General features: G+C 37.8%; 1 protein-coding gene and 1 long non-coding RNA gene across 5 annotated transcripts in view; one reads left to right on the plus strand and one right to left on the minus strand.

Annotated features, from left to right (window-relative positions):
• The first annotated feature begins 868 nt into the window (after window positions 1–868).
• On the plus strand, window positions 869–6723 carry MRPL42 (mitochondrial ribosomal protein L42). The gene is made up of 5 exons (XM_033514224.1): window positions 869–1017; window positions 2816–2879; window positions 3829–3913; window positions 5189–5352; window positions 6606–6723. Exons 1-5 carry the CDS (start codon window positions 936–938, stop codon window positions 6649–6651), a joined length of 441 nt encoding a protein of 146 aa, XP_033370115.1. The 5' UTR covers window positions 869–935; the 3' UTR covers window positions 6652–6723.
• LOC117244400 overlaps window positions 1285–22421 on the minus strand; it is a 23218-nt gene continuing 2081 nt past the window's right edge. The window contains exons 1-6 of one of the 4 annotated variants that reach the window (XR_004497394.1): window positions 19432–21791; window positions 15157–15249; window positions 13178–13251; window positions 8984–9089; window positions 4735–5001; window positions 1285–3231 (exon numbers count right to left, since the gene is read on the minus strand). This is a non-coding gene — a long non-coding RNA (uncharacterized LOC117244400). Of the gene's footprint in view, window positions 3232–4734; window positions 5002–8983; window positions 9090–13177; window positions 13252–15156; window positions 15250–19431; window positions 21792–22421 lie in introns of those variants that run through there. The other 3 variants (XR_004497395.1, XR_004497393.1, XR_004497392.1) reach the window with 3 other exon arrangements.

Consider the following 22421-nt stretch of genomic DNA (forward strand, 5'->3'; position numbering starts at 1 on the left):
TGTCCTTGGACCGAGATCCGCCGCGTTCCTCGCACCCTTTTTGTTAATGAGCTTCTGAGGACAAGCTGTGAGCAGCTCTGTGGGTGCTGGTGGTACCCTAACTTGAGCAGCATTGGCACAGATAAAAAGAATGCTGAATAATTATATGTCGAAATTGGAAAATGCACATTACTGGTGATGTTTTGAAGCACAAAATACGTAGTACTTTTAAAGAGTTCTTGTTACTTTTTTTTTCTTTTTTTTTTTAATCCCTAAACTTTTACATTTTTCTAGGTTTCATTATAAGTTTTTATTTAAAGCAATTATTTTTCACTAGACAATGAAAACATAAGATGTCTTTCTGCTACTGCAAAATTTTGGGTAACATTTAAGGTATTCTAAATGGTGTTTCTGGGTTTTTAGGTGTATTGCTTTTGAGATGGATGAGAGCAATTAGCTGCATTTAGAGAGGTTTTTCACTACAGCAAGTGGAGTTTATAAGTACTTCTATTTTTGTACTGGCTGATGATATTTATATTGTGAACAAGAAAAGCACATTTCATGAGCTATTTTATGGAGCGTGCAGAAGGAAGGATGCAAATTTTAGGTGGGTACCAACAGAAAAGCCTGTGAGAAGACACAGGCATGGAAGCTTTTCTTTTAAGCTGAACCTTCAAAGACTCTCAGTAAATAAAGTCTTGTGCTACTTTTGACTATTAAGGTACCATTATCTTAAGTGATAAGGACTTCTTATCACAACAATTATCAAACAATTGACAATGAAGAATTATGTTGCACAGATTTTGTTTTTCCTTAAGATTTAAAAGAAATTTAATTGTTAGTCTTATGTAGCCTGAATAGTTATGAAACTGGTTTCTTTCAGAGGGTGTTCTGCAGAGAACAAGAGTTCTTTGAGTTCCATCTCGTCCAGGACTGGTTTCCTCTCTGCTGTCAGCATGGCAATGTCACTTAGATCTGCATGGTCCCAACTCTTCCGGATGCGTTCAGTAGCAACCTGTAAGCAGGTCCCACTGCAGAGTAAGTAGTGACATGGAATTGTGGAGGTCCTATATTAAAATTTGTTCCTTGAGAGCCTCTTCCTGTACTGTTTAAAGTAATGGAAGCATGGAAGTGATTTTTCTATTTGAACAGAATCTAGTCTATTAGTCTGTGTTCTATTCTAATGGTAAAGGATATCTTTATTTGTTTTTTTCTCTTTTTGTGCTTTTAAAGCCTTCATGGTCCAAATAGGATGCTCCCCAAATCTATAGATTAGCTTGTAAATACTACCTCTTTTACCACTGATTATGATTGAAGATTTAAATTTATTTTTTCAGACTTAGAAAAGTGCTGAGAAAAGGCTATAGTAAATTCTCATTACCTAATACAAACAGAGAACAAATAGAAACAGACAGTACTGTTTCTTAGATTTTTGTCTATATTTTAGACATCAATAGGAAGACATAGGAAGATAGTAAAAGTGGTACAAAAGACAGTAGTGGAGAAAATAGAATAGATATTTTACATTTTAGAGGTAGGTTGGCAAGGAAGGGAAAAAAAAATTAGGAAGAAATACATATAACTTGCCAAAACTTTACTGCTTAATACCTAAGAACAGTTTCATTAGAAGAACTGAAGAGTGAAAGTGCTAACAGTAACTCTGAATTTTAAGAATTTTCATCTAAAATATTTCTGAGAGGAAAATAGCTACAAACAAAAGTTTCTTCCTGTTTTTTTCAGCCTTTGCAGTCTTGACACAATGAATGCTCTCTTGCTCTGCTAGGAGCATCCATGAAGAATTCTATTTGTATTAAAAGATGGTCTAAATTAAATAATGCCAGATAAAGTTGATGCCTTTTTATGACTTAAGAGCAAGCTCAGAACATGTGAAGACTTGTTTCTTGTGATCACAGTTCTGTTCTAAAATCATAGTTGTTGAGAAAGCTTCACTGGACACAGAAACTTCCATGTGGATTTGTGTCATGTTCTGTCAATAAAGGAAGTGGGTTCTTAGTGGAAATCAGCTCCAGGCATGTCCCACACCCACCTGAGGTGTGCATACCTGCATTGTTGTGGAAGGTAATGCCTACAGGATGATTCCCATGTGAGGGGCTATTGAACACCTTATATTAGGCTTGTGTTTGGACTCTATGATCTTAAAAGTCTTTTCCAACCTAAGTTATTCTATTAAAAAAATAGGAATCAAACCATGAGGAAGGGACTTTGAGTGGTCTGTGATCCAAGCTCCTGCTCAAAGCAGGGTCAGCTCTGCAGTCACATCAGGTTGCTCAGGGCTTGTGGAGTCTTTGAAATCTCCAAGGACAGAGAACTCACAAACCTGCCTGGGTCTCAATCTCCCTGGCTGGCTGTCCTCATGAGGAAAACATTTCTCTACGTATCCAGTCAGAGCCCCCTCCTTTTGATCTTTATAATAAATATTGCTTCTGTGATTGAAATTATGATCTTCCCTCTAAGTTAAAAGGTAATGTTCTTTACATATATAAAAGATATTTCCTAATGTTGAATTCTGTAGGTATTTTATTCATACAGTGATTTTACTCAGGAAAACAATACAGCTAGGAAGGTAAGTATAGGTTGTAGCTGCCTGCATACTGGTTTGGTTTTTTTTTTTATTTATTGCACTGCTAGAAAGCTGTGTACTAAAATGAACTTCTATTTAGACAGTGTTTGGGTTATGTTAATCTAAAACTGAATATGATTATTATCCCTGAATAAGACTTGAAAAAGAATGAAAATTGAAAATGTAAACATTCTTAATTTGGTACAGCTCTGCTTGTTTCTACATCAGAGTTCTTTACTTGGGTTTTTATTGCAGATGGAGCTGTGTATCATGCTTGCCATAAATCTACATTCTCAGTTCTCCCTGAAGACTACAATTGGTATGTAAACGTGCTTTGATGTGTGGCCTTTTCATGTAATGTTTATTCCAGGGCAACTCTCTGTTGTGAAGTCATCATATTATAATATCAAACACATCTATTGCCAATATGGGATATATGTATTGATTTTAGCTAAAGTAAAAATTAATGATAGTAATGATTGTGAAGTTAATGTAATGTAATCCAGTTTCAATATAATGAAAAGTCATTCAGGACTCATTATAAACATGTTGATGACCCCAGTTCCCCTGGAGTTTTGTTTGTGGAAGAGCAAAATTAGCTTAGAGTAGTCATTTCCACTGATGCTTGTTCAGACAAAGTCCAGGTATATTTGTGCTGCTGCATGGGAAACCTGTATAGAAATAGGAAAAACTGATATATATATATATACATATATATATATATATATAGTGAGAAACACTGAATTCATGTCATCCACAGTTTTAGGAATCTTAATGTGTCATGGGAAGGGGAAGAAAAGTGAAAAAAGTTATATTCTCACAATGAAACTCTCAGTAAGACTTCTTGTTCAGCCTTTTTTATGTAATAGAAAAGATGAAACCGCAAACCAAGCTTTGTTTGCTGTTACTTCATTACAGATGCCATGCATCTTGTGAAGGCATGTTGTCCTAGAGATCATTATCCTCATCTGTTTAGAGTTTTATATGCAACTATTTCAGTCTTTTAAGATTTTTTTTTCCAAATCATATTTCCAGCTATTTTAATATTTTATTTTAGACCTTTTTTTCTTCTCCATTGAAAAAGAAAAAGGAAGATAACTGAGGAAACAAAATATTGGAAGTTTGGATCAAATATTTATGACCCTTATTTTACAGAAGATTATTAAGGATTCATAAATGCAGGGTCAAATCCAGTTTTCTCTGGGACTTGGGCTTCTCAGTTGTTCAGTACTTCTGAAAGTTAAGAGGGGTTTTTTTTGTTTTTATAGCAAAGTGGAACTTGCAGTGACATCCGATTTGAAGACAATTGTCTGCTACCACCCTTCACTTGAGATTCCGTACGAGCATACAAAAGTATGTCCAAGTGTGTACATTTCTATTTCTTACTCTTGTAAAGGCATTTAGTAGTTTACAGGTTTGAGTCTTTAGAGCATCTTTTTAAATTTGAAATACTTTTTAGTACGTGATCAGCACATCTATGAAGTAAATGACTGATGAATATAGCTGCTGCCACGAGGAGGAATTTACTCTTAGTTGAATTGAGGGAAGGTTGCAGAGTGAGAAGAGCTCAGATATCACAGCATACAGTAGCTCTAGTAGAATTGAACAAGGCACTAGAACACTTGGGCACTACAGAGAAAGTAGTGTCTATCTACATGGGTACTACTCAGAGAGGAGGATGGGAACGCAGGTTATGGCTCACATGTCTTACTGGGCAAGAGAATACAAAGGAGAACTGCTGCTACTGTTTTCAACACAAACTTAAAGTTCCATTCAGCATTGAGTTTGTAAAAACTGCAAAGAACTTTAAATACTGTTTTTTATCTATCAGTAGTACTTTCAATGTGTTCTTTACATTGACGAAAGTATATCTAGTGCTGTGGATTAACACCTAGATAAATCTTTTTAGTGTACACTTTTTGTTTGAATTTCCAGTTCTCATGTGCTAGTAAAATACTGCAGCTGGCAGCTGTGTTGCTGCAGTACCCAGTGTGAAATTTCTCCATTGAAACCTAAACCATTTTAGCACTTTTTGCCTGCAGATTACCTAGCAGTATTTTCAAATCTCTCAGTTGCACATACCTCAAGAAAAACTTGTGTAAAAGGCTAAAACAAATTAAAATATTTCTAATAGTAGTTATGTTTCCAATTGAAAACAAACAACTTGGTCTTACCTGTTGCATAAAAAATTAGGAAGTGATATTCTTCTCAAAGGTACATGTCCTCTCAAAGATTTTTAGCAATGATGATGGTTGCTATGAATTCTGACTGGGAATAGTGTGGATACTTTTGTCGTAGTAGAACTGAAGCTGATGATTCAGGTAGTGAATTGTAGGATTGAGATCTGAAGTAATGACTACAAGAATGCTGGTTTTAGGGGTAGGGTCATCAGCTGTAGCCCCTAGGGTAAGTAGATATGTCTAGACATCTGCTCCACGCTGCTGTGGTTTCATTCAGGGTGGGAAGGCAGGGATAATAAAGAGTCAGTGCAGTTACAGGTATTTTTCTGCATTTTTTTGGTTTCAGCTGTTAGATAGCATTACAGATTACTCTAATGTAGCTTGTCTTTTTGACTTTCTCAATTAAATAAAACAAGCAGAAACAGGATATACATTACTGTTTTGCTAGCCCATACCACGGCCAGATCCGGTGAATAATAAAGAAGAAAACCTCGATCAAGTTTTAAAATCCAGACTGAATGAAAAAGAGCTAAAGAACAGTAGAGGTCCTACAATTGAAGAGCTCAGCAAAATGTTTTACACAACAAAACATCGCTGGTATCCTGTGGGACAGTAAGTATTTTCTTTCTGATTTGTTTGTTCCTTTTGGAAGTAAAGGGACATACAGGAATAATTTAATGACCAGATTCAGCCTAGGATGAGTAATGTCAGACAAGGTACCTCTAGCATTTGGGCTACTTCATAAAATTTTCAATGCAGTGTTGGGTAAATGGAAGACTGTATTTAATGAGGAGGTTTTTTAAACACTGCTCCTTTGGTAGCCTTTGCCACTTTTTTTGGTAAAATATGTAACAGTGTAGAAATTTTTCATTCATCCAGTTAGCTACTGCTTCGAGTCATTAACTAAAGTTCCATGACAGAATCTAGAATGTAAAGTACCCTCAATTGACATAACAGCTTGAAAGCATGCATTGTCTATTCCTTAGTAACCTCAATGGGATGATTCTCAGACTTGAGAGTAGTAGAGGTTTTTCATTTGGAATGGTGAAAAGTGCTCTTTGTTGTGCCTCGTATTCAGAAATTGAGGAGGAGGAGAGATGTACTGAGTACATGTACATGACTGAGCTTAAAGAGGAACTCTGGACATTCAGGTATACTAATGTAAACAAACAGCATTCTCCTGGGTGTTACTACTTTCCACTCCACGGTATGCCATCTTTCAGTAGCTGCTAATTTTATAGCTATGGAGACATAACACACGCAAATTTTTTTGTTGTTGTCCACAGAAAACTATTTAATTAATTTGCTTTGAGAGTAGATAAAAGGAATGGAAAGGTAGGACTTTTATGACCAAAGGGTAGCTGTCACTTTAATGAAGATCAGACAGGATCTGCCTTGTTTAACAAACATAATTAAGAGGAAAGTATGGATCATTTTTTGTTCTGAAGAATTTGTTTTTTAGTTTTTCAACAAAATATTACACTATTTAACATAAAGTCTGGCACAGCTCCTTTCAATATCTTTGTTCTATAGCAATCATTTTAGCCAAAGGGAAGGCTGACCATGTAATAAAATTAACTTCACACAAAGGATTAAGAATAAACAGCAGCCTTTGTGCCTATTCAGCTGTAGAACTGATGGGATTATTGCGTGCTTGTAGCAGATGTAGCAATAGAAATGAGTAGCATTATGTAACTCCACAAACAACAGAGTGACATCTAAAGAGTGGTGATGGATTGTGCTCATGTATCTCGTATTTCACTTCCTTGTGTAACCTCAGATCACTCACTGGGGGCGCAAATACCACAAAAATAAAGGCTGTCCACAGCTTGCATTCATTGCAACCTTTTTTTTTTTTCTTTTAGGTATCATAGAAGACGCAAGAATCCTAATCCTCCTAAAGACCGATAGCAAAAATAACTTCTTGTTCATCAGGACTTTGCTGTTAATTTTGATTGGAAATAAAAGTTACAGAAAGTGTCATGTTTGGCTGTAACAGAACATTCTTAATTTGATTTCACTGTTATTTTCTACTAAAAACAACAAAAGGGCACTGACAAAACAGGAAGTCAGTGGAAGCAGTTGTGCATTCCTGGTCACCAAAGGGACTAGTCTTAGAACAGGATGTAACAGGGTTGGAGTGCTCTGATTAAATTCAAGAGGTCAGAGGCTCATCATTGGTCAAGTGAATCCATACAAGTCTTGTGTCAAAATGGGAAGTCTAGAAATGGACTGTTAGGGTTTGATGGTTTTGAGTAGGATAGTATTTTTTTTTTCTTCAAGGAATCTAGTAACTGCAGGTGAGCTTAAGTATTAATGAAAAGTATTTATGAAGTATTAATGAAATAGTATTTATGAAAAATATGAGGTACTTGTGAAAACAAATAGTTTTCCTTCTGTTACACTTGCAAGATACCTGGTTCCATGTTTAATTCTACATCAGCCAAGTGATTGTATTTAAGCCTATTGTTGTGTATGGAAAACTGGCCAACTTGGTTAGTTTTTAGCATCCAAGATACAGCAACTTGCCCTTCCTAAATCATCCAGCATTCTCAAATATCAGAGCTGTGCGCTTTTGTGGTTCATGGGGGGATTTTTTGTTTGTTTAATCCCACCCTACCTACCACCCAGTGAGGATGCTGTGTTCATAAGTCGGAATAGCTGTATTACAGTAGAAGTTGTTTATATCAGCGAGGTTTATTACATAAAATGGTTTAAACTAAAAAAACTTGGTCTGATTCTACTTCATTGCATTTTGTAGTGCATAAATGTTACTTCCTGTTGTAATATTCTGTCATGTGGCATTTTTTTCCTTCAGGAAAAGGGAAAAAAACCTTTGTTCCAGTCTACAGTTTTAGGCATCAGCCCTCTGATAGAAAGGGCTAGCTCAGAACATTGTGCCACTGCAGAGATCCCAGTGACTTCATAAAGCCTTCTTAGTAGATCCTTCTAAATAATCAGAAAATAATTATCTCATATACATCACATTTTTTTATTGCATTTCTGTTCCAAAGCAATTTGGATAACCTAGGAAGGGGTTTGTTTCTTCTGATAGTCTAGTGTCATTTTGCCAGTGTGTGTTTTTCTACAGATTTTGCTAGAAGTTGAGTACCACTCATCTTCTCAGTTGAGAAGCTGAGAAACTGTTAGTTTCTAAAGATACTATTGAACAACCTTTTTTCCCTTGAACATCCTTTATTTGTGAAAAAAGCAAGATTGGATGTGTGTAAAAAAACTGCCTTTAAATACCTGTGGAAATTTTTACAGAAAACTAGTGTCAGTGCATTTTTAACTGAATGCTGGGTAGCTGATAATGGTTTATCATGGCAGAGCATGAAATCATTTTGCTCCTTTGCTTTGTTGTGCTTATAAGATATCAGAGTCTGTGCTCAAGCCAACATTAGCCAAATTACTGTGGCTCCCTATTAATAGTATGTTGCTCACATAATAAATCTGCTGTAGTGAAGTCATGTCCGTGGGGTCTCTGTAAGGATGGCTGCTTAACTCTGTAAGTTCAATCACATGAACATAAGCATGGCTTTTTCTGCCAGAAACAGTATTTTTTTAATAGATTGTAGTAATTTGTAGTACAACAAATTTTGGTATGTCCATCAGTTTGTGGTGCCTGGTAAGGACTCTGGTGTATAAGTGAGCTTACATCTCATGTAGTGTTTTATTGTTTTCCAATACATAAAATTGAGTCCCCTTTATTTTTGGAATGCTGAGACCTAATTTGTCACCATTTGACTTCAGTGTAAGAAGAGATATCCTTGGACTAATTTAAACTTATTTTCTCCCAATGTTTTCCCCATATTTTTGCTTACTGCTGCTGCCTAATGCTGCTAAGAAATCATGCTTTACAGACAAACCTTCATTTACGACATTTGTCTGTTCTTGTCTGCCAAACCCTGTTTGTGATCAAGCATCCACAATCACTGCAGAAGTAACAATGTTTCCCAAACACTTTTGGATGCTTTTCAGGCATTTTGAGAGCTAAAAATCTATGATGTGCTTGGTTGCTGTCTTTAAAGTACTTCCTCTTCTGAGCAGTGGCTGGAAACTGTCTAAAACACATGTTCACTACATGTACCCTATGCCCTTTTGTTATCAGTTCGTAGCATTGATGTTTTAAAACAATCTTTCCCTGCATTGTGTTGCTGTTTTCAATCTTACTGTGTTTTCTTTTACTGAATCTTTTTCCTAGGTTACCCGAGGCATGACACAATTAAAATACAACTCTCACCGTAATCTGAAGCTCTCTTCCTGGTTTCTTAGGTCTCAAACAACTGTCTTTGTTTCTCTTTACTTGAAAGCTTGGAATTCAGATTTCATCCACTTGATTTCCGTGTCTATTAAAAAAAAAAATAATTAGAAAGTTAGTTTGGGATTTCTGTTTTCTGTTGCCCTTGCTTTTTGTAATTGAAAACTTAAGTTGCGTAAAATTTGCAATGTTAAGTCTGTTCTGCTACTTTGTTTCCAAGTTTGGGCACTTAGCCATTTGCTTTGTATCTAGTAGCTATTGAGTGTTTCAGAGCATTTTAGGCTCGTTGCTGTGGATAGTAGACAGTGGGGTACATCTGAGGGATTTTTGTTTCTTAAATGTGTCTCTAAAAGTCTCCTCAGGCCTTGATTGTCCTGCATGCTGTGGGTAAACTCCGTTTCGGTCATAAATCAAAAATGTTGCTTTAATTCACAGAAACACAGAATTGTTAGGTTTGGAAGGGACCTCCGGAGAGCACATCATCCAGTGCTTCTGCTAAGGCAGGGTCACCTGCAGCAGGTGACACGAGCACACAGCCAGGTGCATTTGGAATAGCTACGGAGGAGAAAACTCCACAACCTCCGTGGGTAGCCTGTTCCAGTGCTCCCGAACAGGAATTCGGACCATTTCAACCGCAGTTCAATTACTCTTGGTGCCTTTTAGTGAAAAGAATCCTTCTCCCTCCTCTGCTGATGCCCAGGATAAAAGGACTGGGGTGCTTTTAGGAGGGGTGTTTCCCTTGGGCATGTGCTGCCGGAGGTGCTGCGCGGCACCGCCGGGAGGCAGCAGCAGCGCGCCGGGCCGGGCGCTGCGGGAGCTCCGGCCCCGCTCCCGTAGTGACACTCGGCACCGCTGCGGGGAAAGGAGCTCCCCAGCTGGGAGTCAAAGGGTTTCTGCCTGATTGCTTTAACTTTTGTTGGGTGTCTCGGACACAAAAAGAAGCTCCACCATCTCAGTCTGGGGAAAAAAATGAGTCGCGAGTGGGGCAGTAATGGGAGCCATGTGACAAGTGTCATGAATTTCACTTCCCCATGACTACAGTGGAGGAAGCAGTTCCCCCCCGGCCCATCCACCCACCCATCCTTCCTTCCCTCCCTCCCCACCCCTCCAGCTGTTAAGTTCTATAGGAAACACATCTCTTGCTGCTGTTGAAATAGGTCTGAACTTCGCCTGTCATGTCCAAATTCTGCTGTACCACAATAAATCGTTGTGCTGGGTCATTATAAGTTACAGTACTGACTGCCTGTTAAAGCCAGCACTGCGTGTCTCAGTTACTCCAATCTCTATTAATTTTAGCAGCTTCTCCGCTGTATTTTCTCACATGCTCATTCCATCCTCAAAGTCAATACAAAGTTATAAAATGATGATCTACATGATCATGATCAACAAAGATGTAGACTGCATTCCTCATCTGTAATAGACGTATCTTTTATTTTAATGCTACAATATAACAAAATTGACCTAGAGCAAACCCACTAGTCACCAGGATAAAGGAATAAATTGTGTACCTACAATACATAAAAATTGGGGTTATCTCCAAGATTGAGACAGATTCTAATTAGACATCTAAACCTGAGTTAATCTTCACAGGCTCCCCTTATAGTCAGTCAGCACAGAAAAAGCACATGCACTAGGCAGTTGATCTTATTTTAATATTTTATTGTCTAGAATATGTCAAATAATTGTTCTCAGGAGATGCATTTTCCTTTTCTGTGAAGGAAGGATGAAGATGAGATTCAGATATCTATATTGGGTATTGGGGCCTTTCCCTCTTTTTTTTTTTAGGAGCACATCTATGCAAAATACTCTTAAAATTCAGATAAAAATATTTTTGGTGTTTCTGCTAGCCTTCAATAGTATGTAGTCTGTATATAAGAGCTCTTGGTTTTCTATGTAGAGTAATTCACACACTTAAATTTGTAAATGTACACTGTCTATGATATTTTAATCTCTCTTGTATTTAATCAACCCTCTAATGCTAGAAATAATAAGCTGTTTGGAGAAATAAGGTATTTATGTGTCTTTCTGGCATCTCTTATAAAAGGAGCCTATGATTTCAAGTGTTATCTTTAGGTACTTCTGCAAAAACAAACATGATAAATTATGATTTACTTGGAATTTTGCATGGAATTATCTGAAACATTAAATACAATTGATACAGAATGTTAGTTCACTGTGTAGAACTACAGCTTTTGCAACACGGCAGATCAGACAGTGAGAAGTATGTGGAAGCTGCATGAACTAAACAGTATGTTTGGTCAGCAATTTTGCATCTCATGGCTTCTGGAGAAATAGAAGTTTGTGGCCTGACATACACTTTATTAAGGGTCATAATGTAGGTGAGAAGTGATAATCAATGTATCAAGAAGTTTTTCATTGTGTAGAGATAATACAAAATGTTGGCACAGCCAATAGAACTAAGAAGTTTTACCAACTGGTCTTTATGAAACATAAATACAGAAAGAAGTTGTGCTTATATTCAACTTTACTGCTTGTCAAGATGAACAACAGTGTCAGGTCAGAGACAGTTTACCTTTTTAAGTAAGACCAGTTTTGACTGCTATCAAAGTTTAATTCCTTGGCAAAAGGATCTCCCTGTCAGCAAAATGTGAGACGATTAAAAAAAATAAATCTGCAAGAACTGTTTTTAAGCATCTCTTCTGCTAAAACTAATAAAATGTTGACCATGAAAGTTACAGAGAAAAATTAAATGAACAGTGAACAGTTATTGCACTATGCCATTACCATGTTGAATAAAAATTAACCCAAGTAAAAGATTAAACTATTGAAGCATGACCCTCCTGTACAAACATGCATTTCCTACTCCCTAATGGTAACAAAACAGAACTTAATAGTTTCATGCAAAGATTAGTGTTTCTTAAACACTCCTAGTCATTAGCACCAAGTTTTTCAAACACTGCTGAAGTTTCTTGTTTTAAACACTGCTAGTTTCTCATTCAAATGTGCTTGATTTGTTTAAACAAATAATATGCTAAGTACTGTTTTTCTCAAGTCAGTGTCTGTAGGAGTTACACTGCATCAGAGCTGTGCTGCAGGAGTGGTCTTCACCTTTGTTTTAGTTAAGACAAACTGATAATTTCTATTGAATAAGAAACAAATGCTAGGAAAAAGATTTCCTTGACCCTTAATTAGTTAACATTTGGTTGGTTGGTATAAGCAGCATAAGGCTTCATATCCTTTTCAAAATTTATTTTGTAATTTTTAATACTGACTGGTTTCAGTATGGGTCCATTTGTTATTTTCCAAGAACAGATGTTTACAGAATTCCCTTTTCCCCCAAGCCATTTTTTTCTACAGTTAAAATCCTGGCATTAGTGATGGAGTGGTAGTAAGTTCCACAAAATTTAGAACTAGATTAAGAAAAAAGGATTTCCTGTCCAGAGTAGAAGCACAGAGAAAATAAAATTCATGGGAAATTCATCATAAGCAGAGGTAAGGAAAATGATGGAGAAAATCCCTTTCTAGAGCATATATTTGTATTAAAATACTGAAAGAAACATGCAGTGTTTGCTACATGGGGTTACAATTCACTGACTTTATATGGCCATATTTGTTGGAGAAAGATTTGAAGTGAGCCCAAAGAGGCCACTGGTAAGGCTGAAAGGTGACACAATGGCCTGTGAAGAGAAGAGCAGCAGTGGTTAGTAGCTTCACAGTGCCGAGTCATGCCTTGTCCAGTCCAGGGACAATGAATTGTTACAACTAGGTGAGTGTTTTGTTTCAACACAACCAAGATTTTCACTCATGACTTTGTGGAAAATATGCAGGAAAAGCCTTGTATTTCTTTAACAGTGCTGCATTTATTCTGCAGTGGAAATACGTGTGTAACTGTGTCAGGTGAAACCAGGAGCCTGGGCTTTACCACCCCCGAGGTGGCGCAGGCAGCAGAGAGATGTTCAGGATCCCTCGGGGCACGTTGTTACCCTGGCAGGCTGACGGCAAGCTCAGCACCTGCTGCTGCTCCCACACCTCCTCACTGCCTCCCCCTGTTCCACAAGCCCTCCTGAAAGCAGTGCCTTCCCCCTGCTGCAGGGGCAGCCCAAGCAGCACTCCCAAGGTCACATCTCGCTTGACTCCACAAGATGTGTTCTTCTAAACCACCCAAGCTGGCTGCACCCTCCAGCCTTACCGCATCCCAGAACATACAACACGTACCCTCACTTTGATGCTAGGAAAGCACCCTTCTCACAGGCTGCAGGACAGCTTCCCATCATTTCACAGACTTCAAACTGAAAGATAACACAGAAAAATAAGAATTGCACACTGGGTCTAGAGGGGCACCAGAAAGAGTCCAAGGACTGTGGAATGTGAATATGGGAATCTGCTCTCAAGGGTACTAGCCCAGCTAGTGAATATAAGCCATATATATTCCTCTTATGTTCCCAGTATAAGTCCTTCTTGACATCAGGGACATTCTTTTTTAATTTAGAAATACAAGCTTGCCCTCTGAAATCACGTAGTGTGAACCCATAGGATTTTTAGAGATGACCTGATCTTAGATAACTTTTGTCTTTCCAGAGTCTAACCAAGTTTGACACAGGTTTATGCATAGCAGCAATTCACACACATAATTAGTCTTTTCTAAACAATTTCAGTCACCAGTCCAGAGTCTCCAGAGATGCCCCAGCTGAGACTCCTGTAAAAATAAAGGAATTTTTATTCTGAATAAACAAATATGCAGAGAAGAAAGTGCATTTCTGTAACACCAAACAAATCCGGATTTAGGAGCAAGAATCTTCTTACACAGTCAACATTGGAGTAAATTAACTATACCAAAGGTCACTAAATGTCATTATTATGTAATTTTCAGTTCAGAGGATCAAAGAAATCTGAAGAAATGGTTCAAGTTGAGACACTTGGCAAAATAACAAAGTGAAAGGCTTCCAAAGTTTTCTGGAGGAAAAAAACCCACAGTAATTTGACATAGTTCTTAAAATCTTCATTTAGGCATTCATAAATAAAAATGTGTATCCTCTTTAGGATTAATGAAATGTCAACAGAAGAAAATAGTAGTATAGAAACCAAAGAGCTGTTTTTCAGTTATTCTCAGGGCCTAAGGGATTTGTTTATTCAAAGATCTGTGACACTGGCAAATAAGCTGTTCCCTTGAAAACGCCTTGCCAGGTGTTGTTTTTGGGTTTTTCCCCCGTTTAGCTGTTCTTGTATGATAAATTAATTTTGGTAGGAATACACTATCAGTTCAGCAGAGATTTTTTTAACCATTAATCTCCTTACCTGGTGTATTTAGCCCCCTTAGAGCAATTAGAGCAGCCCAAGGAACTGCCCAAGGAGATTTAAAAGACACACTTCAGTGGATTGCTGAAATGTAACTCAGGAGCATAACTGATCAGTTATTTAAGGAATTTCATTGTTGTTGCTGCGCCTTTTTGATCAGCCAGTCCAAAGGGATTTCATTAACATCTCACTAGTACCTCTGACTAAGAAGAAATTTTGAATAGATTGTGAAAACCTCTAGAAATGAGCTATTTTTAAGTGCTAAGCATATAAATGCAAATTGAGTAGGGACAGCTGTTATTTACATTCTGTGGGCACATGATTTCACTCCCTGATGGATACGGGAAGAAAAAAAGCCACTGAAAAACTGAAATGCCCTTAAAGAAATTGGGAAAGTGAGGATCTAATAAAAATACATGCAATGAACTACATTGTTGGGTGGTATAAATTGGTAAAGCTTTCTAGGTTTGTCACCTATACAATAACATTATACAGCCCATCTGCTAGGAGGACTTGAAGAGCTCTATGTATTTCTTGGAGAAAGTGGGGAGAGGAATTGAAGGAATGAATATGCTGAAACAAAGGCATATGAACAAATTAATGTTTCAGCCTTTTATGCAATGGCTAACTGATAACCTGGCATTTTCAAAAATAGTCTCCAAGAACAAAGCCCCCATTCATAATAAGGTTTTGCTATGGAGTTATGTTAGTTTGAGATTATGTTCTGGAAAAATTATAAAAGCTCCTGAAAAATGTAAGTAGCATATTCTAGACCAGTGTACCTGAAAGTAGAGGACTGTACTGGAGGGAAAAGAAAGCACAGTGTAAAAGTTGCATCCTTCATGAGCTCAAGTTTTTTGCTGGCCTGGCAGAGGTCCTCCTGTGTGTCCCCCATTTACCTGGAACAGGTCCCTGCTGTCACATGTTCCACTGGAAAGCTCATGCTCTCTCCTGCCACACCTGCATCTATTTGTAACATCACCAGCACACACCTAGAGTAGAAAGAAATAATATTCTCCTCAGGAAAGGTAAGGCATGTTCAAAAATGTACACAATACATAGCTGCTGATTTAGACCAAACCCACTCAGTCAAATCAGCAATAGGAACCCGGGACAGGGAATTAAAGGTGGGATTTTTTTGCTGGCTTTTCCTTCTAGAAGGAAAACCAACTATGTATGGTTGACATACCCAACGCAGCTAAAGCTCAAGCACCACAGAGCCACTTGATTCTTAAGAGCCTGGAGAGTGATTTCCTCCAAGATTAGTTCTGTTTGACTTAGGATTGCTTTGTGCCTGCCAGCACACAAAATCTGTCATAACACAGGCAAAGGAAGGACTGAAATTTCATTCTTGTTCCATTTTAGGTACACTCTTACCTGCTGTTCTGTCTTACGTGAAAGATACCTCTGATGGCTAAATGCATCCTTTCCTTCCTCACCAGAACAAAGGCTGATCTACAGCAGCAGGTTTTGCAGCTTCCTTCTGTCTAGCATCGTGTGGCATGAAATGCTGGGGAAAAAATTCTGCTGTGCCTCAGGCGTCTTTCCAGATCACATTTATTCACAGAGGGATAATTTATCAGAGAAATGAGCTCCGAAGAGACTACTAAAATTAGTGTTAAATTTTGAAATATAGGGCAATCGCACTGAAAGTCAGAAAATACGTCTAGCCCAAACTCACACTTTAGAAAACGCTTTGCATATTTTGTAATAATTATGGATATTATTTTCCCTCCTCTCTTCATTTATAAAGACAGAGAGATAACAACAAACTTAAGCAAATCAGAATTTGGTTACACAGAGCCATCTGTTAATTCTGGTATATGGCAGCAGAGGGCATCTAAGGACTTCAAGTCACATATGGTAAGGGATTAAAATCAGATGGCTGAAGGAGTCATTACTGTCCCCACAGGCTGTTCCCCCCACCTCAGGACACAATTGCCACCTCATGACCAAACAGCTCACAAGGCTGCTCCTGATCAATGACAGTTTTGAGCCACACTGAAACTGGGGCTGTTCTTAAAACAACAATCTGAAAGCTGAAGTTGTTGAGGAGGAGATGCACCAGGTAATTTCTCTTCTCTGCTGTAGGCAGAGCTCTGTCAGAGCCACAGGATGGTTTTGGGTACAGTACAGGGGGGATACTGCTTCAAGCAGCCTGTCCAATTTTATCCACTGCTGTTTGTGCTTTAATTTCCACATACCTGGAAAAACTGCTTACAGGAGGAGCAAGCGATTCTGGGAATGGACAGGCTGTGCCAAGAAAAGGCGAGCTGTGGACCAATGCTCTTTCCTTAACCAGAAAGAGTAGCACTATGTCTGCTTCCTCTCCTGAGCCTAAAAACTGCCAGTCTGTCTGGCCAGTATTTCAGTTTACGTCCTCCCAGTATGCCAGTCAGGTACAGGATGATGCATTGAGCCATCCTGACAAAAAGCAAGCACTAATCCTGACAAACAGAGAGAAGGTAGCTGGCAGCTAGCGCTGTTTTCTTGTCATCTGTCCAGGTTTGTATGACATTCCATATCCAGCCTCTTTTTATATTGAACCAGGGAAAGCAGCCATGCCTATCTTGAGCCAAAAGAAGGCAACACATCAGAGGCAGGTTAAGTTCATTACCTGATACTAACACTTAATGCACTAATCTGAAAAATGTATTTCAGCCCAGCAGCAGATTCACATACAACAAGCAAAGTATTTTTACTTTAAGAAGTAACTTAATTAACTTTAAGAAGTTTAAAGTTATACAAATACATTAGTAAACATTGATTATTCTGTTATTCAAACTTCTAAGTACAGCAACATGCCAGGCCTTATGCTGAAGTCTATTATAGCCTTAGCCTGAAATTTAAAAGTGGGTCATGCCCAGAAAGAGGTTCTACAACTCATTTAATGATTCACAGTACTCCTAAAATGATATTCATCTGTCTGCTCTCCATGGCAGCACTTTTAATCATAAACACTTAATTGTAGGAATTCATCCTCAAGGCCAAATAGCTCTGGGTGAATTAAACTATCCTAAATGTAAGAACTAGAACAGTGATTTAAAATTAATCTTTTTCTGATGGGAGGCCATTTATTCAGGGACACATAACCCAGTTTCTGCTTCACTTTACTTTTCACTCGAAAAATCTCCCTTTTAGAGATAGCCACTGCATCACCTGTTTTAGTTTTCCTTATTAGCTTCAAAACTGACTCTCTGCCAACAAAAGAACTTTATTACTTATGGATTGGCAAAGCATAGGAGAGCTGCCTTCATGCTGTCTGTCAGGAAAACTTTTTTCACAGACATTACTTGCTCTCTCTTACTTTGAGGCGTAGGACTTGCAACTGGCAGAAAAACATCTCCAGCCTCCTCAAGCATAAAAGGCTTGTTTTTTCTGGCAGCATCTAGGAGGAGAATGCAAGATTTCACAGTGCTTTCAGCTGTGCTATCTCTAGGATTTTTCCAAAAGAAAAAAAAACCAAGTGTGTATGTTTCTCTAAAAAATCCAGAACTTCAAGGAGCGTGGTTCTGAACATGCATGTGCATAGGTGTAGTGTGTATATACACCTATATGCTCTTTCTCAGCCGAAAAAGGTAAATAAATATTACAGTCACAGCATTTTATGCTATAATCTGAATATTAAAATCCATATCAAATATTCTCCTAGTAGTTGTTTGAAAAGACTATTAAAAATGGTCTTTTCTACCAGTCCTTTTTTTCTACCACGTTCATGAGAAGGAAGCATGAATGAGAAGAAAATGCTATCAAAACACATATATTTACAACTCGTTCTCCAGTAACTTGCAGCAATATTTAGCTAGTTTCAGTCAGAGTGAAAGTCGATAATTCACAAAATAATATAGTGATAGACCAGAATTCTGCTATTTATAAAGAAGCCTAACATAACAAAGTAAAAAACTTCTGTGTAAATGATCCTTTTTTTTATACTTAGTACCCTGCCTTACCAAGTTCTATTTTTCCTTTACATGCCTATCCAAAGTATTTTTATGTTATTTTTGTTTTACCTTAATTGGTAAATAGTAAATTGGAGAAATTAAGCAAACACTACATTTAACTATTTTCATTGAAGATCCTAAGTGTCTAGGTGACCTCTTACTCAATGCTTGTTTAGGCCTTAACTTTTAGATAGTAGATAGCACAGGATGAGATGAGAGATGGACTTAAATGCCACCTCTTTATAGTCAGTTTTGTGATTGTCAGTGATTATCTGTCTACATTGAACCAAAGGGAATGATCCTTCTGTTTATCAACTGTCTCTGAAAGAAAAGAAGCTGGATGTTATTTCAAAGTATTACTCTCTTGGTGCTATCCTTTGATGTTTACTTTTAAATTACAAGTACTGGCTTCCTTTTAGAGCACCTCTTGATTCATAGAAATTATTCACTGAATTCTTTTGTTATTGTCCTTTACAAGTGTATATTATCAAGAAAGGCAAAGCATTCACGTGTGAATAGATAAAAATGGCAGGAAATAAAGTGGCAGCTGGTAAAGAGTAAAACTGTTTGGTATAAATCTTAATCTATTTCATCAAAACATTCTGTTCCACAAGCAGCTGGAAAGAGCAGGGTGATCCCATACACTAAAATATTTGTTTTCTCTATGTTTTATCTAGTATGTTTTAGGAGCTCTGTGAAATAATCAAACCTTTCTCCTAACTGCGAAGTGAGAAATCCTCTAAGAGTTCACATTGCAGACCTTGTTCATGCTGTGGAGTTACAATTAACTCATTCCAATTTCCTGGAGCTAAAGGCTCAATATTCATATTTCTCTGCTCAAGAACCAGACTGCAATCCCAGGACAGGGAGAAACCCTGGCAGCTGTACATTGTTATTTAGACCAGTTCAGGTAAACAGCTGTCAAAACATGGTCAATTAGCAGATGTATGTGATAAGCAATAGCTGTCCTTTTAACTGAAGGTGATTTTAACTAACCAAATGGTATGCCATGGATAATGTATGTTCTGTGCTGCATCTTTGGGAAGTTAAGGATGAAGAGAGCAAGGAAAGGCCCCTTGTATTCTTCCAGGTAGCTAGGTAAATCTACCCTAATAAATCAGTAAATCTTTTCAGTGAATGGGAGTAAATCTAGCAAAATCAGCTGAGTCAAAAGCACATTACTCCCCCTCTGCTCACATCATATTATCTAAATAAATCAGCATACTAGCTCACCAGTAAACTTGGCATACTTTTCAGGAACAAAGTGAAAATCATTTCTAGTAACAGGCGCTTCACAGGACTGTAAAAATGTTGTTCCCTCCTTCCTTGGTCATGAAAGGGATTTTTGCCTAAAGGAAAAATAAAACATAAATTCACTCATCCTTCCCTGTCTTGAGCATATGCATTTGAAATTGTCAGAAACAATATATTCTGCTTGTGATTGTCAAGAACTCCTAATGCTAATATTTTCACTACTAATATAAAACTTGATTTAAAATATCTATGCTATGGATCTACAGTCAGAACCAACATTTATGAATAGTAGAAAGTATCAGGAAAAAAATAGGGATTGCTAAAGTTTGTGCCTTTCATCTCCAGCTGGATGATATGCCTCTAAAACTGGCTCAGAAGCATTCATATTTGTATATGTACAGCAATATTTGTTCTAGAATTGCTACCCCAAAACACAAAGATTAAAGGCAAATAAAGCATTTGGTTTGACTTGTACACAAAAATTTTAAATCCCCACTTGTATATAGTTTTTGTATTAGTGACTAGAAGAATTACTGTTTGTTTGTTACATGGCAGATTAAAAAACCTTATTTTGTTTACACAATGGAAAGCTAAGTTTTCTGAGTCTGCTCCTTCTTTTCTCTTTCTCCATTTCACATCTTTCTCCTGCTCCATTCTGATTTTTATAAAATAAAACTCTTCACGCAGACCAAACCTGTATTAAATATCCCAGTGCCAAAGAAGCTAAAAAGTAGCTTTAAGTAGTTTCATGCACTACATACAGCCCATAGTCCCAAAAGTAATTTAATTTAGTCACTTTTTCTTACCCCTACAACTATTTCTTTTCTCTCCTGTGACTGTATGGAAGACTCATGCAGACAGAGGAGAAAAAGAGCAACTAACATTGTTGAAATAAATAGTGAAATACAAATGTACTCCACCAAACCTATAACACTCTCAGATGTCTCAAGGCAGAGAGAAAAGTTAACTGTGAACCAGAACACTCTTATGAGGTGCCAGTATTGTCATTTAAAGATCAATTTGCAGTTTTTAAGTTTGAATTTCATTACTCTTGTAAGTTTATCAGATATTTAGTGCTATTTTTAAGAGACATAAGTACTCATGAAAAAAAATAACAGAACTCTGTTTCGGAAAGATCCTGCTGATATACTGCCTATTTAATTTTTATGCTACCTTTTTCATAACAATATCTGAAGTTTTAAGTAACAAACATTTATTACATTCTTCTGTTCTTGTTTCTCATTCACCACATAAATCATGGTCTTCCTCCCTCTGCCTTTATAGCAGCCGGCTGTGGTTTTAGAAACAAATTATTACGACTTCAAGTGACGAATAAACAGCAGAAGCAAAGGAAGTCTTGAGATATTATCCACATAAAAATCCCATTAATAAAATAACATAGGAAAAGAGAATTACAGCAAAGCTGTAAAAAAGCAACTTTGCATCTAGACAAGACATTTCTCCAAGATGCAACAGTGAACTTCAAAGAAATAGCCTTAATTTGAACACTATGGTATCAGAAGAACGTATTTTTGAGCAAAAGCTCTCTGCCTACATATATAGAATTATTTTAGTAATAAAAATAGATCTGTATTATTTTTTTATTGTTATTCTGAACATAGTGAAGTCAATGCCATTCTGAAAAAGTAATGGAGGTTTTTTGCAAGATCTCACATCACAGGTGGTTGAACTGTCAACTAAATTTCAAGGGGCACAAACCTATTCTCTCCCTTTTCCACATCTATCCAATAAAAAAACTTAGTGGGGATTCCACAACCGTCACTGGGGGCTACATCTGAGGCTATCTGAACTTCACAGACAAAAACAGGAACAAGAATGACCTTCAAGACCTAAATTGTTTAAAACCATTTCTGAAAATGCTTAAGAAAACCCGTGTTTGTTCCTCAGACCTCATTTTAAATCTGTGCTGCTGCCAGTGATTAAAACCACCTTTTTTTCATAAACTGAATAAATTAAATTCAAAAGCACCCAGGCATTACAAACAGATGAAATCATACTGACCGATATTTCACTTAACAAAGTAGATTTTTTTTCTCAGATTAATTTACTTAGTTACTAAATACAGAACTTGATTTTTAAGGTAACTATTAATTCTCATTTCCCCTGGTGCTTAAGAATTATAAGCAATAACTGTTACAAAATCCTTCAGGCTTTTTAATCCTTTCTCAGCCCTTATTTTTATTTCTTTTTAAAGAAACGTTGCATTTCAGACTTTACTGAGGAGTGCGACCCAAGGCAGTGTCTCAGTGTGGGAGCTTTCCCTGTGCAGGGGAGCTGCTCCTGCTCCCTCAGCCAGACAGTCCAACCTAATACATATTCATTTACCCCTCTGATAACAAAGGCTCCCTCCCCCCTCCCGCCCCGATTTTTTAAAGGTATTATCTTTTATTATTTTATAGGTTAGGGTTTCTTTTCTGAAATCTTTAAAAAGACACCCCTTAATCCTTCTCCCTTCAATTCTCCCTCCCAGACACCCCCGTGCAATTTGCAGGGAGCTCTGATCCTCAGCCAAGGGCCGGGGTGAGACTATTACGGCTACTTTTGCTTTGTTTCCCCTATTTTCTTTCTTTTTTTTTTCCCCCCCCTCTGTGTGTGTCTCTTTCTAAAGTCGGCTCGGGGCCGCCGGGGCAGCGGCGAAAGGTGGCTGGTTACCGAGCAGCACCCACGACGCAATCAACCATCTTTACGCTGAAAAACAGCTTCGTGGTTATTAAAAAAAAAATAAAATAATAATTAAAAAAGGGGGGAGGGGGAGGAAATCGGCGCGCGCATCGGCGGGCACTGGCTGTTTGTAGCAACGAGGTATTTAGCGCCGGAGGGTGAAGGGGGGTGGAGACCAGGGTGGGGTGTCCCAGGAGCTTCGGCCGCCGCAAGTCCCTGGCAGAGAGCTCCTGGCACCGGCCCCTGCCGCGCTCCCGGCCCTGCGGGCGGGCCCCGCCGCCGCGCTC

This window comes from Parus major, chromosome 1A (assembly GCF_001522545.3).
Source record: "Parus major isolate Abel chromosome 1A, Parus_major1.1, whole genome shotgun sequence".
Classification (NCBI taxonomy): domain Eukaryota; kingdom Metazoa; phylum Chordata; class Aves; order Passeriformes; family Paridae; genus Parus; species Parus major.